Here is a 16,074-nt window from a genome sequence, read left to right as displayed (position 1 = left end):
AGTTCATGTCCATGAACACCTATGACTTCCCCCATATTCCTCAGCCCCCGCTGAAAAGGCAAAGTAGCCTGAAAGTTCTCACTGAAGAACAGGAAGAATGGGAGGCTGAACAGCTAACTGGACTTTCTCTTCTCATCTTCACAATTGTTTATTTACAGTTTCAGTTTTGGGGAGGTGAAAGAGGTATGAAAACCTGTGGAATATTTCACTACTCGAAAGCCTCCCCTAATCTTGGTATGTGTCTGCTACCCTCTGGACACGTGGGCCATCCAGCCCCGTTAAAGGTCATCCCTGCTGCCTCCTGCTTCTTCTCTGTGAAGGCCTTGACATATCAGACCCTGTAGAGGTGAAAACTGGAACCCAAGTCAGTAAAGACAAATCCCTCTTCTCATCAAAGAATGAATGGCCTGGGTCTACGATACCTGCTGGATGAGAGGACTGAGCACAAAGGAAACTGACACAATTTCTATATATTCAGCGTCAGCTGATAACTGTTGCTTCTGTGGTGCTTACCGGCAGACAGGCTTTCACCTGGAGAGCCCAAATCTTATACTAAATAACCCCTGCCATTCTAGCGTAATCAGCATTGTTAGGTGGGGAAGGAAGGCACGGGTTAGTTCCAAAACTTGCTTAAACACCAGCTAGTAAGTAGCAGAGCCAGGGTTTGAACTCAGGGAGTCTGGCTCTGAAGATGTAATGACTTCTCCCAGAGAGGTCAAGTCAGAAATTCGTAAGTGTCTCTAGTCGGGAGTGGGTGAGGCGAGACGTAAATAAATCTCTTGGACACTCAGCCTTTGGGGGCGTGGAGTGAGCTCTGTGATTGTGTGTGAGTGTGTGTGTGAGCAGGTGTGTGTGTGTGTGTGTGTGTGTGTGCAACTGCACCTGCGTGTGTGTCTGTGGAGGGGGGCCAAAACCTCCATCTTGCCAGAGAAGACGGGGACAGGTCCTCTGAGACCTTAATGACTATCATTGACTCAGATGGGAGAGAGGCTGCGACAGAGAGAACAGAGGACCTGCATTCTCTAGTCCCGAGGTTAACATGGATAGGTATCAGTTCAACAGCCTGAGAAAACCAAAGATGAATGAAGACAGACATCAGATTCCGTGCTCGCCACAGAAGTTGCTGCGCTGAACCGATGTACCATTACCTGACACGTCCCTCCAAAATCAGGTTAATGTATTTCAAACCGGCTGAGCAGTGGAGAGAGTCCCTGCCCCGAATCCCCCGGGGAGGGACCGCATTTAGATCACCGGGACATACGAACAGAGAGCTGCAGAGGAGGGCAGATTTCCCTCCGTGGGTGCGCCGTCCCCCCTGTGCCTCTGCTCCCCTCCGGACACCCGTGCGCCCCCAGATCCTACCTGTGGCCGCGCTTTCCGGGCAGCAGTTGCTGTTGCACTGGTCCCGCAGCACCGACACCTCCCTTTCCAGCATCTCGATCCGGCTCAGCAGCTCCTGCAGCACCCGGGCGGAGCCGGCGCACGGGCAGGCCTTTTTGGGGAGGTTGATCCTGTGGGTGAAGGTGACCTGGCTCTCGTGGTCTGAGGTCTGGCCCGTGTACTCTGTCAATGCCTCGTCTTCGGCACTCACCTCCTGCTCGGCCGAGGCCTCCAGCCCCGAGGAGCAGAGGCTGTCCAGGGGCACGTTGATGTTGTACACGTGGTTGAAGACCACCGGCCGCTCTTTGCCGGAGGCGTTGTAACTGGCAACACCTCCTTCCTCCTCCACCGCTTGTCTCTGGACCCTCTCGGTGGTGACCTCCAGCTGACACTCGGAAGGCTTGAGCAGGGAGCCCAGAAGGATCAGGTTGACCCCGATGAGCATGTTCTTCAGGACCACCGTTTCCCCGTCTACCCCCATCCTCTCGGCCAGAGCTCTGGGTTCGAGACCAGCCTGCAGCTCCCAGCACCGAGCTGCGGGAATCTGCAAGAGAAACCACGGAACAAGATGACCCCTGAGAGCTGTGCCAAGCGCCATGGCTGGACACAATCCTACAAAGCTAAAGAATAGGCAGTTAAGATTTTCCATGGGGAGGCTGGGAAGGGACAATGGCTACCAGGGTCAAAAAAAGCCCAGAGCTTTGTCACCGAGGGGGAGGGATCTTCTGCTGAAGGACATCTTGATTTCCCAAAAGACTTATCTAGAATGTCTGGGGCTGGCCCCCCGTGGTGGGCAAGTGGTCCCAGCAAAGAGGACCTGTGAGGACAGCCGGACAGACTGTTCCTCCAAGGATTGCTCAGAGCCTCCTTTCACATCTGGGTGAGAAGTAGGACACAGGGCACCGTGGAGCCTCAGGCGCATCCTCATATTTTCCAACGTGTTTATTAGCAAGGGTCCCCGCCAGCCACTTCAAAATAACTTATTAACTCCTCTAAGCTCATGTATTCAATACAAGTTGACTTTCGAATAACCAACCAGGCAGATAATATAGTTCCAGGTAATTGTGGTTGTTAATAATCCTAGGGTACATTTGTGATTATCGGGGACTGTGTGAGCCGAACTTTCTTTTAATCTTCTCATTAGTTTAGTCCCGGTGCTTTGTGACCACAGGGTGCCTTTCTTCCGAGGTCCTGTTTAAATTGCTAAAATAATGCATTAGCTCCTCTGCTGATTACCTAGTCACCAAGAACCACAGAGAACAATAAATTTACTATAATGCAAATCAGTTTTACGGAAATTATATTTCTTTTTTATTCCCTATGTAAAAGAGGAAAGAGGCTTACAAAGTTTGGTTCTAAAGGTAGTGTTAGAGCTTCTAAGAAGATTAAAGACGGAGGGACGGGGTAAGGGTAGCTCTGACTCTGAGAAGAAGGCACAAAGGACGGCTAGTGCCATCTGACTGTGCGCGGTGTCCAGACTGCGCTGTGCATCCTGCACGGGATCTTCCTGGCCCGTAGGCAGCCCCACGAAGGGGCCCGGTGACTGTCCCCATCTCATAATGGAGGCAGTTCTGCCTGGAGAGGTCAGATTTGAATACGGGCCTGACTGATTCCAAAAGCTGTGATCTTGACTGCTGTGTTCCATCTCATTCCTTGAGAAGCATGTTCAATTCTCTGTCGTCTCTGCTGGAAATTGTGTTCACACTAGGATCTTCCCAGGAATATTGAAATTAGAAAGTTTTGCTAGGGTCAGGTCCAAGGTTCCTTCCTCTGTGAAGCCTTCTCTCGCCTGTTCCCTCCTATCCCTTGCTCTGTTCCCCCACTGAGGCGAAGTGAACCCCCGCTCTCCTCGCGGAGCCCCTCTGACAGCATTTCTCACACTAGACCTGGGTTTCCTTTGCCTGTTTCTCCCCACCTGGACTGGTAAATCCATTCCGGTCAGACCATGTCTTCTCTGCAGCGTTTGACGTGCGCCTAGGGCAGCAAAAGTGCTCAGTACGTGGCTGTTGAATGAATGAGTGGACGCATGGACGGGTGAATAAACAGATGAATTAATAAGTAAATGACCAGTGAGCAAAGGGTTGAATCATTCTCCAAGTTATTTTATCTCCTTCTATTATCCTCAAGTTATTCACTATTCTCGTCCATCCATTATTCTCAACTAAACAATGTCTGAGGGTTGATTTTGGTAGGAGTAACCTGTATTAGTGACTAGTGTAAAAACTATGTCTCAGGGCGCCTGGGTGGCTCAGTTGGTTAAGCATCTGACTTCGGCTCAGGCCATGATCCCACCGTTCGTGGGTTTGAGCCCCACATTGGGCTCTGTGCTGACAGCTCAGAGCCTGGAGCCTGTTTCAGATTCTGTGTCTTTCTCTCTCTCTGCCCCTCCCCTGCTGTTTCTCCCTCTTTCTCAAAAATCAATAAACATTAAAAAAAATTTTAAAACCATGTCTCATTATTCAGCCACCTTGATGTTATATATTGGACCATAACCTGTCCCTGTTTCCAATATGAAGAGGAAGCAGAATAGAGCTGTTAAGACCACGGACACTGGAGCCAGACTGTCTGGGTTCACACCCAGCTCCTTTGCTTTCTAGCTGTACGTAGATCATTTAGCCTCTGTGCCTCTGTTTTTCCATCTATAAAACAGGGATTGGGGCACCTGGGTGGCTCAGTTAGTTAACTGTCTGGCTCTTGGTTTTGGCTCAGGTCATGATCTCACGGTTCGTGAGTCTGAGCCCTGTCGGGCTCCACACTGATGGTGCAGAACCTGCTTGGGATTCTCTCTCTCTCCCTCTCTCTGCCCCTCCCAGGTACTTTCTCTCTCTCTCTCTCTCTCTCTCTCAAAACACATAAATACACTTAAATAAAATAAAATGAGGATTATGGAAGTACCTCTCTTATAGAATTACAGTAATGGTTGAGTTATTATCTGTATAATGCTTACCTAGTACCTGGCATTCATTAAAATAATTGCTAATTATTCATTGAAATAAGTGTGGTTTGCAGACAAGCAGAATAATTATTCTGACTCTTCCCCAATCCAAGGACTGCCCTGAAATCACTGGAACATGTGAGAAGTCTCCTCCGCTCATGGACAGCAGGAAAACCCCAACTTAGCACCCCCTTGTTCATAGAAGGGGGGAGGTCCTTGGAGTCATGTGGGAGGCGGTGCTCCACCGGTCACATCCAGATGAGCTACATCACCCTTGGGGATGGATGGAGTGACAGGTCTGAACCAAATTGCTCTCATTGCTGTCAGCTGTTTCCAAGCTCTCAATTCGAGGTGCTGCTTGCTTTCCATTTCCAGGTGCTCCAGCCGGTGCCTCCCTAGAGTGCCACTTGTGCCCTCCTGTCACCCAAAGCTTCCCAGAAACGGCTCTGCTATCAGTCATTGACGCTCACTCGTACACTGAAGGCTGTCTCTCTTACTGAACTAGAGTTGGTCCGTCTGATCCATGTTGATATTGCTGAATAGCTTTCCCCCCCCGCCCCCGGAAACTGTAGAATTGCCACCTAACACCCATTGCATTCAATACAGCTTTTTTGCACACGGTAGACACTCAATAAATAAGTGAAAGAAGAGATGATGTTATAAATGGAAAGGAAGGCGAGTGACAGGAAAATGAAGATGGAAAAATGTCAGGTCCTACACTTAGATCCAAAACAACTACAAAAATATTTATGGAGAGGAAGTTTGGCTTTATGTGTGAAAAACACTTAAGATCTTAGTCAATAACCAAACTCGCTATGAGTCAGTCGACACTGTGCTATTTGCAAGTTCCAAAATCTTTTAAATTTAGGCTTAATGAGTTAAAATACAGAAAATAAAGGACAAGCAAGGGGCTGTTTGGCTCTGTACTGCACTGATCACTGATCCCTTCGGGGTGGCCAGGATGTTGAAGGGACTCAGTCTTGTCACAGGGAGGAATGTGGCATGTGGGTCCAGAGCAGTGAAGACCTGGGAGGTATACTGGTTCCTTTTTCCTTCATTTGACAGATATTTATTGAGTACCTACCAAATGCTGCTTCCTCCATTCAGAGAATTTGCATCCAAGTGTGTTTGCACGAGTGTGCGCACGCGTGTGCATTGGGGGAGGACAGATATACGGTGAAAATAATTGTGTGCAGGTATCTCTTGCTTTTTGAAAGTTTTCACTCTGGCAGTTTGCACTGGGGAAGAGTTCTGAAAGGGATTTTCGCCCTTAGGAAATAAGGCAACAAGCTAAAATAGTGTTCAGCGTTGATTGTGCAGTGAGCCGTCACAGAGGCAGAGCGCACCTCAAGCAGGGAGAGCGCCACTGCCCAGCCCCTTCCCGGAATGACGCTGGGCATCCAGGCATCAATCCGCTGGAGCTTTGGACTGTGTGGGCATCTGTGCTTTATCTCAATGTATTTCGTGCATCCGTTAGTGAGATGTGTCATAAGGTATTAGAAAAGCTTAAGAGAGGTTATTTTTGGGGTCTGGGAATGCTCGCCAATTTTTCCATATAAATTAACGGTAATTGCTTTTTCACTTTATGCCATTTCAGCTTCCGGGAGCTTTCCTAGGAAGGCTCTATTTTCAGATAGCAGGGGAACCTGTGTATCACATACAATGTATCATAGAATGCATATTATATGGTATTTAATGAATGATAATGTAAGATGCATTTGAGGTGTGTTTGTATCAGCAAGTGGTAAGACTCCACTGCTGTGGGAAAAAAGAAAAGGTGAGGGGGGAGGGAGCTAACAGGGCAGGAGAAATCATGCTGATATTACAGGGCATGGTCAGGGAAGGCTTCTCTGAGACGGTGACAGCTGAGCAGAGACCTCAAAGAAGTGGAGTGGTGAGCCACGTGAATGGCTGAGGAACAGCATTCCAGACACAGGGAACAGCTAGTGTGAGGGCTCTGAGGCTGGAGCTGGACCAGTGAGTCTGAGTGACAGTGAGATTGTGGCCAAGTGAAGAAGGAAGGAGCAGAGGTGAGGAGGTGAGTTCCGAGAAGTAGTAGGGGCCAGATCAGATATGACCTCGTAAACCACTGTTAGGGCTCTGGCTTTTTACTGGGGCTATAGGGTCACTCTTCTAAAATTCATCCCCAACCAAACACTTCTTGTGACCTGGTCCCTATCCTTGAGAAACTCTAAGCCTTGTGGAAAAGATGGAAACACAAAACAGTGTAATATCATCATTACCACGACGAGCAAATACACAGAACGCCCAGAGGAGGCTGCAGGTAATACAAGCCAGTCAGGGGTAGCAGGGACAGCTACGCAGAAGGGGTAGCATAATTGTCAGCTCCCTTTGCCAAGTATTTCTGGCCTGGCTTTCCAGACACGTGGTAGGACTACATTTTCTGGCCTCCTTTTGGCTTGGTGTGGCCAGGCCACTAAGACTGACACCTGAGCTCTGAGGAAGTGAAGTGTGTCACTTCCGGGTTAGTGCATTCATTGCTGGTGGCTGACGAGAGACCCTCCAGAGCTCTCCCCCTCTCCTAGTGGCTGTCAGCGTTCAAGATGGTGGCTGTTTTCTCAGTCTGGGTCCCCTCAGTGACTACAACACACACAGTGCCCCTGCTGACCCGGAGTGGATGGGCAGTAGGTGAGAGAGAAATGAGCTTCTGGCTTTGAGGCACAGATTTTGGTACTGGTTTTTCCAGCAGCGTAATAGCCCATCAGGAGACGATACTAAACTGGATTTTAATGGATTACTCTTCCGGTAGAGAAAGCAGAAGCTTGTCATACACAAAAAGACATTGCATTTGCTAAAACTCTGATATGTACAGAATGTGAATGTTCTTGCTCAGTGAATGTAAGTATTTGAAAGGCTGTTGAATGCTGAAAGTTTGGACTTTTTTTTTAATGTTTATTTATTTTGAGAGAGAGAGAGCAAGCAGGGGAGAGGCAGAGAGGGAGGGAGACACAGAATCCAAAGTAGGCTCCAGGCTCTGAGCTGTCAGCACAGAGCCCGATGCGGGGCTCAAACCCACGAACCGTGAGATCATGACCTGAGCTGAAGTCGGATGCTTAACTGACTGAGCCACCCAGGCGCCCCAGGTTTGGACTTTTGTATGGCAAAAGGTCCGAGGGAAGTAGTTTCCGTCAACTGGGGTAATCTACAAGGAAACAGATTTGGGCTCCATGTAAAGAATAATTTTTCTAACCGTCAGAACTACTGAGCTGTCATTATGGGTAGTGAGTTCCCCGTCACTGGAGGTATTTAGGCACAAGCCAAAAGACTACTTAATGAGAATGCTGAAGATGGACTTTCAAGCATCACATGAGAGGGTGAACTAAAATGAACATTACGATCTTCTCTTTGCCGCTACTTTATGAATTCATGGTCTCATGTGGCTTGGAGGCATCTACTCACTATAAAACTATATTCGTTTCCTAGGGATGCGGTCACAGATCACCACAACTGACTAACTTAAAACTATAGAACTTTGGGGCGCCTGGGTGGCTCGGTCGGTTAAGCGTCTGACTTCGGCTCAGGTCATGATCTCACGGTCCGTGAGTTCGAGCCCCGCGTCGGGCTCTGTGCTGACAGCTCAGAGCCTGGAGCCTGTTTCAGATTCTGTGTCTCCCTCTCTCTCTGCTCCTCCCCTGTTCATGCTCTGTCTCTCTCTGTCTCAAAAATAAATAAACATTTAAAAAAAAAAAAAAAACTATAGAACTTTATTGTGTTGCGGTTCTGGAGACTGGAGGAAGTCCAAAATCAAGGTATCATCATGACTGGTTCCTTCTGAGGGCTCTGAGGGAACATCTTTCCCATGCCTCTGTCCTCACTTCCGGTGATGGCTGGTAGTCTTGGCATTCGCGGGTTTGATTAGATGGGTCACTCCAATCTCTGCCTCCATTGTCACATTGTCTTCTCCTCTGTGTCTCACGTGATCATCATCAGTCATACTGTATTAGGGGCCTATCACTCCAGTATGACCCCATCTTAACTACGTCTGCATGACTCTATTTCCAAATAAGGTCACATTCTGAGGTACTAGGGGTTAGAACTCTACCATATATTCTTTGTAGGACACAATTCAATCTATAACAAAACCAACAGCTAATTGGGCATGTCCCAGGTGCCAAGCTAAGCATTTTTCTTATATTGTTGTATCCATTCCGGACAATAATCCTATAAACAAGGGAGGGGTGAGGTTTAGGAGGCAAGATATTTAGCAACAGGCATGGCTCGGGCAACAGCCAACCAGAAAGAGGCATCCATCCATCAGACCTCTGTAAACAACCAGCAGGGCCCTGTGGTGATTTTGCTAACATGCTCTGTCCTCTTTCTTTCCATTATCTGAGACGAGGAAATGAGCTTCAGGAAAAGCCAAGGAATTTGGCCAAGATTGCACGGCTAATGAGCAGAGGAGCCAAGACTGAACCAGATCTTGCTGACCATCGTCTGTGTTCCTAACTACTGTCTTCAGCCAGCTTTAATTAGTGGCCACACACCATTCTCATGAAGAGACTCAGAGTTCTTAAAAATCAACACTTTCCTCTCCTGGGATCATCTTTAGGACGTCCTGACAGCGATGACTTTTAGCTTAATGTTTTCTCCACCACTGCAGGCAGCTACCCCAGAAATTGCTTTAGTCTCTCCCACTGGAGGGAAGTCTTGTCTGACGGCTCTTTACTCACAAGTGCCCAGCCTCTACCGTGTCCCAAAGAATCAAGAACAATTCTGAACCAGTAAACCTTGATCTTAGAGGAGCTGGGGGACATTTAAAAACGTGTGCTTTCTGAGCGGTTACAGAGATCGGGGCCTGCACAGGCTCCCGCCGGCGTGCTGCCCACACGGCTCGGCCCCAAGTACACCACAGGCCACAGCACAGGCCTGTCTGCTTCTCTCTCGTGTCTGCACTTCTGTGTGGCTGCTGTGGCTGCTCTGGGGCAGGCAGAGACAGAGGGTGGACTGAATGGCAGGAGGGGCTCCATTTTTCTCCCTTCATCTGACGTTGCTGAGGGAGAAGGGGAGCGAAGCAGACGTTCGTTTAATGCTGACTGAATAAATGTGCCCTCAGTTCCGCTAAGCTCGTGTCACTTAATTACTTCCAAGCGGCTTTTCTTTCTTGCGTCCCTGAAGCCTCCCCTTCTGGCCTCATTCTCTACCTCTGCCTCCTACCCCAACAAAGAATATCGACTGTTTTGCACGCGGTCTCTCTCCGTGGCGCTTTTCGGTGATGCTAGTGGGCAAGGCCTAATCCCAGGGCGTATCCGGGAGCACCACATTTGGTAGGCTCGTCTCCTTCAGAGGGGCCCCACCTGCTCTGAGACCCACGACCTGGCTTCGGTGGTTTCACCTGTAAGCTAGACGCAGAATCTGTGACCAAAGGCGACCCGGGCCGGAGGGGATCAGAGGAGCCTCCCTGCGCCCTCGTGGTCTTCCCCCCTCTCCGATGACTCCTCCAACTACAGTTAATAAGACTCCAGGACGAGGGTCAGCATGGGCCAGTGAAAGCGGGAACGTTGGGGGGTAGGGGAGGCAGGAAGGAAAAGCAGAGGAGATGGAGAAGGAAAAACGGAAGCATGCCAGGCCGGCGAGAGGACCAGACGAGACTCCTACAGGCAGAGTGAGCATAGGTAACCCTGAGGGACAGCGAGCACACCCAGGCCTCGGTGACACGCCAGCGGTTGTGAGCAAGACAGATAGCTAATGACCCTCCAAACGAGAGTGCAATAGAGTTGCGGTAATTCGGCAGATTGATACTCAGGAAATCCGTGCAGGGCCATTGATTCATTTCCTCTACCCCGCTTCCTTATCAATGTAATTATCGGGGCTGGCACCAGAGGTGTCTCTGGGTAATTTGTAAGAGGCGGAGAGCAGGCCGGTCCTCCAGGCGAGCTGGTGCCCTGTTTACCAGGTGCCCGCTGCTCTCCCGAGGCCCCCGCGGGCACGGCTGGGGTCACCCGACTCGGCTGGAGCTCTTGCCCCAGATAGAGTCGTTCTCCGGTGGCTTTTCTTTCCCTTGGCCACCTCCACAGGCCCTCTCCTGGCTCTGTTCACCTTGAAGAGCTTTGCGCCGGTGATGGAAAAGCATGCCCAGAGAAGGGAGAGGAGACCTGGCCTCCAGAAGGTGGGGGTGGGGGTGGGGTGGGGTGGGAAAAGGGTGGAGGGGGGACCAGGAGACAGGCACTAGTCACTCAAAATGAAGCTATGCCTTTGGGATTTTCTTTTTCTTGTTTTTCTCCCCTAGACTCAGACAGAAGACACAAGAGATAAAGATGGGCAGAAATTCCTCAGGAAACACAACAACAGGAGATGGGAGAGAAAAAGTGAGCGTGTAGGTTGTTGGGCTGGGAAGGAGAGGTGATCCCCAGGGGTGGGCGGCCACAGCCCTGTTTGGATCGTCTAGCTCCTGCCAGCCTCAGTCCCCGCTCTGTCCCTAGGGGCGATTTATAAACCAGAACTGTATCTGTGGAAAAATGACACTCTTTTTTGTGCCTTTTTTTTTTTTTTTTTTTTTTTTTTTTAGTAAGAATTAGTTTAAAAATAGTTCCCTCCCTGCCGTTGGGATGCTCTGTCACTCGGAGAAAGAGGGTAATTATGAAAGAGGAGGGTGTAATGTGATTACAGCCGGCCCCATTGTGTCAGCGGTGGCGCGGTCCGGGCTGCCGGGAGGGCTCAGCCCGCCGTCTCCCTCAGCCCTGGGCTTTTATTGGGCCTGTCAGATTTCCGAAAAGAACCCGAGGGCAGAAACTTCCCCGCAGACAGGGCCCGTGGCTGGCCCAGAGCTGTCAGCAAGGACGCGGAGTGGCGCGGGAGGGCACACGGGGCCAGGCCCCGGCAAACCTCCCACCGGGCCCGGCCACTGCCCACGCCCGAACAGCGTCCACCTTGCTGGGCCCCGCGTGAGAATCCGCAGGGAGGGTCTGCGGTTCAGAATCCGATGGAGCCACATTCGCTTTTCGGCGCAAATGGTCAGCCCGGTATGTGGTTCTGTGTCAGTGCGGATTAGAGAAACCACAGTGGCAGGGACGGCCGGGCAATCTGGCTTCTGGTCCCCCCCTTGGCTCCGTCTGGCGCCACCTCTGAGAGCTCTCTCTGGCCAGACCTCTCAGAGAAATGCCTTTTTCATCTGAAATACGGGGGTCTCGAATATCAGTCATGGGAATGATACCCAGCGAGTCATAAAAATCTCATGATCGGAAGTGAGTGTGAGGTCAACCTCGTTTTGAATTTCCACTTTACAATGCAGTCGGTAAGGCTGGACAAGCTTTACGGCTGAGGGCACCGATTTCCTTATGCGCAGGGACAACCGACAGTCCGCCTTCCAGGCCTGCCCATGATTTTTGGTAAATGAAGATTCCATTTAGGTAAGAATGGATCCAATTTTCATAGACCCCAGATGATTCCGTAGGGTATCTGAATGTATTTAAAAATATCACATATTTAGGGGCACCTGGGTGGCTCAGTCGGTTAAGCGTCCGACTTCAGCTCAGGTCATGATCTCACGGTTGGTGGGTTCGAGCCCCGCATCGGGCTCTGTGCTGACAGCTCAGAGCCTGGAGCCTGTTTCAGATTCTGTGTCTCCCTCTCTCTCTGCCCTCCCCCCCCCCTTGCACTCTCTCTCTCTCTCTGTCTCAAAAATAAATAAACATTAAAAAAAATTTTTTTAACAAAAAATCATATATTCATAATAATGTATGTAATATGTTAATAGACTATAATGTATTAATATGTGCAAAGTTAATTAGTACATTAATAATATATTATAGCACCTGTAGAATATATGAAAATATATACCATAATATAATAATGATATAATCTATCACATGTTGACATATACTATGATTAACATATATTAATTATATAGTAATAATATTAATATAATGTAATAATATATAATATAGTATAGTATAATACAATTTATATTTATATTTATTTTTTAGTATAGTCCCATTTGATCCTCACAAGGGTCCATGGGATTATTCCCATTTTACAGATGAAGCTAGAGTACGGAAGTGATTTGCCCAACTACATGAAGAAAGTTAGAGCCGAGCTAAATCCTCAGTCATATTTCCAGACTCTCAGTTCAGTCGTGGATGCCTTAGCCCCCCTTCATCACCCGCCTCTATACTCTGGAAGTAGGTTGGACATAAATAATAAATTCCTCATTAGTTTCCACCCTTTTGGTCACAAATTCTTCCAAGAGTCTGACCTTTTGCTATCATTAATATCTATTTTTCGTCTGTGTTCCCTGAGCTGAGAGAACACCATGCCACCATTTGCTATTCAATTATTCTTCTTGAAGAGTCATCAGTATTACTTTTCATCTTCCTCTTCTTTACATTTAAAAAAATGCAAAGAAAATTCCCTTGTAAGAAGGACCGCCCGTCAAACTGCATCCCAAATCAATGGCTTCTATCTCCTGCCTGGGATACCCCATAGAACAGAGAGAGAAATTGGTTTGGAATATGTGTGTGTGTGTGTGTGTGTGTGTGTGTGTATATATATATATATATATATATATATATATATATTCTCTGTCCTCACGGGGCTCACAATCCAGTTAGAAGAGTAGACATACACACATGATACTAAAAGAAAAAGTGACGCAGTCCATTTTTATTATTACACTCAAGGTCCTCGTGCCAAGTTTAACAGGTGTCTTGAGCAGTGAACGGAGCTGTCTGTGGGAGCAGTGGTCAGAGAAGCCTTCCTGGAGCCGTGGTCCCAGTTCAGATGGAGGCAAGAGGGTGGAAAGGTGCACAGGAGTTGCAGAGGGCAGGTAGGGAGAGGGGGAAGGGGGCAGAGGGCACAGCAGAAGCAGAGTTTATTAGAGCCTCAGGGCCAAAGGCAACATAGTTCTGCCTCTGAAGAGACCACGTTCAGTCTTTACAAAGACTTAAAATCGATTAAAACTAGACTATGGAAACAACACATACATGCCCTATGAGTACTTCTGAGATAAGGGATCTGGCCATGTCTTCTCATTGATTCTAGGGCTTGATGTCCAAGGACCAGTGGGTCCAGGAGGCCAACTCTGGGCCACGCCAATTTATAAATGTGTGCTCAGAACTTCTAATTAATTATAACTGTAAATGTAGGAATTATTTGCTCGATCTTAGGGCATTGAAACCTTTTAGAAAACAAACAAATCTTAGGAGTAGTCACCTGCAAAAATCATGTTCTCTCACATCCAGAATACTAGATAATTCATCCACTCTAAAAATGTCTAATGACAGATTCAAATATCAAATTCATGCTGTTTCCAATTATATGGCATAACTATGTCAGAGTTGGTCCTTCCAGCAGGAACCAAATAATTGCTTTCATATCGGATATCCATTAATTTCTTCAGATGGCCTGTATATTGGAGGTGGCAACTTATAAAAGTTCAGCTCTGGAGGTCTAAAGGAGTTATTTCCTTCATTGTGTGAATTATGCCTTTTAGAGCATGAAATAGCACCAGCCTGACCCAAAGACTACACACAGGTGAATTATATTTTCTAGAGCATGAAATAACATCCTTATCTGTTACTCGAAGTTCGAGGAAGCTCTCAGAGTGCTGGTATACGTAACACAACTGGCTTAATTACCTTCAGTTACATGCTGATTGCATGCCAGCCGCTGGGCTGGGTTCCATCCGAGACGCCAGGGATGAGCTAGTGAACTCTCAGGTAACTCTCTGGGTAACTGGGAGGGAGGTCTTCACAAACTGAGAATAAACAGCAGACCACGATGAGTGCCATCTCAGAAGTCTGGGGAAATAATCTTCGGGGAGCCCAGCAGAAGGAAGCATTTCAACCGCAAGACTCTCTAGAGAAAGCTCAATGGGGAGGGTGGACTTTGAGCTGGCTCTTGAAGAATGGGAAAGATTTTGAAGGGAGGAGGCAGAGGAAAAGGCAGTTGTGGTGAGTGAGGGGTAGAGAATAAGGAAGATCCTGCTTGAGGAGGGGGCCCTGTCCCCAGGGTGGTGGCACCCGGGTGTTCGCGTGAGTTTACGGACGAGGGTGCCAAGTTGTCGCAGAGCCTTGACTGGCATCTTTAGAAACGTGCTCTGTCCTCTGCGGGCCTGTTGAACCATCAGTGTGTTTTAAGCGGGACACGATGTGATTAAGAAACCCTTTGACATCTGCTGCTGCAATTGGAGCCAAAGATGAATACTAATCTGAAAACCTCAGAAGATGGTTCGCTCGTCGTTTATCTTATTTTGCAGTTATTCAGTCAGTGAGGCTCCGGTTAGCTCTCCTCATTACTTTAGAGAGTGGTTTTTCAGGGTACATAATTTCTTACGTTCCTTTTCTCTCACTCTGTCTTGACAAAGTGCGTTTTGCTCTCCATTAAGTTATACGGCATCATCTTTGTTCATTGTTGTTAAGAGGAGGCTCCCGTCGAATTCCAAAGTTGTTTTATTGACTGCTAAATTCAGGATATGTATTGCAAAATATTGGGCTTTTACATGTTTTCGATCTGAATAAAAAAAAAAAAAAAAAAAAAAAAAGAATCGACCATTTGGCCCCAAGCGGCCGCCTTTCTGACAAATTAAGAATGTGGTCGCCGCCGAGTAGTCTCCGAGCGGGGCGGGGGCCACTGAGGCTTGGGGAGTGAGCCAAGCGTGTTTTGAGGGTTCCCGGAGTCCATGGGTGATCCGTACGGGGTGCAAAGAAGTACAAAAAAGCCCACTGGGGATGCACAGTGTCTCCGGTGGGTTGGGGTTTATGCCCGCAATAACGCGTGCCTGGTGTCCTGTCCCTTGATGCGAGCTCTCCTTCCGCCCGGACGGGACAGGGGCCTCCGTGGGCACCGCCAGGGGGCTCACTCCCTGTGTCCGCACACGCGGCTCTGCGGCACCTCCGTCTTCCTGTCCACACCCTCTCCCCCTCCGTCTCCCCAGAGGCGCCCTCGCCCTGGATCTTCCCGTTCAGCCGAAGTGGGGGGGCCCAGTAGTTCAGCGGCGGCTCCAGTCAGGAGGAGAGCGGGTCCCGGCTTCCACCCGGGAGGTCGCTCAGGCCGGCTGTGTCCCTCAGCTCAAGGGTGTTGTTCCTCTCAAGGTGACCTTCTCTACATGACTGAGTCTCTTTCTGGGTTCTAGTAACCTGTCTGCTAACTCCCCTCACCTCTTTTGGGCCTTAAGGATGGTAACGGCTCAGTCTCTACTGAGCCTACAGGTCTGGATCCAGTGTCCTCACTGACTGAGCACGGCCTTCCCCTGCTCATCCCTGCAGGTACCCTCAGAGACCGGGCTGCCCCGGGGACAGCAGTTTACCCCCAGTCTTTCCTCCTGTCCCCAGCTCTGCTTAAAATTTACCTGTCCTCTGGGCCTCGTTCCCTCAGTAGTCAAATGCCAAAGTAATACAAGAGACAGTATTGGCAATAAATTAACACCTTCGGAAAACCTATTTGGAGACAGGTAGGCCTTAGACCGTAAATAACAGTGACATTTTTCATTTTAACAACAGCCTCATCTAACCTAACAGTGGACATGGTTCAGCGTGGTTTCATGCAGTAACAGAGAATAAGATTCATTGCCTGTAAAAGGGTTCAACATCTTTCCTCGCATTGATCTTTCTACCTTTCCCCGCTTGAAAAGCACTGAAGTGAGCCAGTGTGCCAGAACACCTGGTGTTTGCAGGGCTCATTATGGTTCACAAAATGTATAATCTTGGTTCCTCCTTCTGTGAATTTTGTTAAGTATATAAGGTAGGTATGTTGACCCACTTTACAGATGAGTAAACTGAGGCTTATGCCTGTAAATGACATGT

General features: G+C 48.6%; 1 protein-coding gene across 1 annotated transcript in view; it reads right to left on the bottom strand.

Annotated features, from left to right (window-relative positions):
- TNR (tenascin R) overlaps positions 1-16,074 on the bottom strand; it is a 413,085-nt gene that overhangs the window by 89,369 nt on the left and 307,642 nt on the right. The window contains exon 3 of the mRNA XM_019425567.2: positions 1,363-1,924. Within this exon, the coding sequence (XP_019281112.2) occupies positions 1,363-1,861 (499 nt within the window). The 5' untranslated portion in view covers positions 1,862-1,924. The remainder of the gene's footprint in view (positions 1-1,362; positions 1,925-16,074) is intronic.

This window comes from Panthera pardus, unplaced genomic scaffold (assembly GCF_024362965.1).
Source record: "Panthera pardus isolate Hobbes unplaced genomic scaffold, ASM2436296v1 HiC_scaffold_21, whole genome shotgun sequence".
NCBI lineage: Eukaryota > Metazoa > Chordata > Mammalia > Carnivora > Felidae > Panthera > Panthera pardus.
Note: the sequence above shows the minus strand (reverse complement) of the source record. Positions and strands in the feature narration are given on the sequence as shown.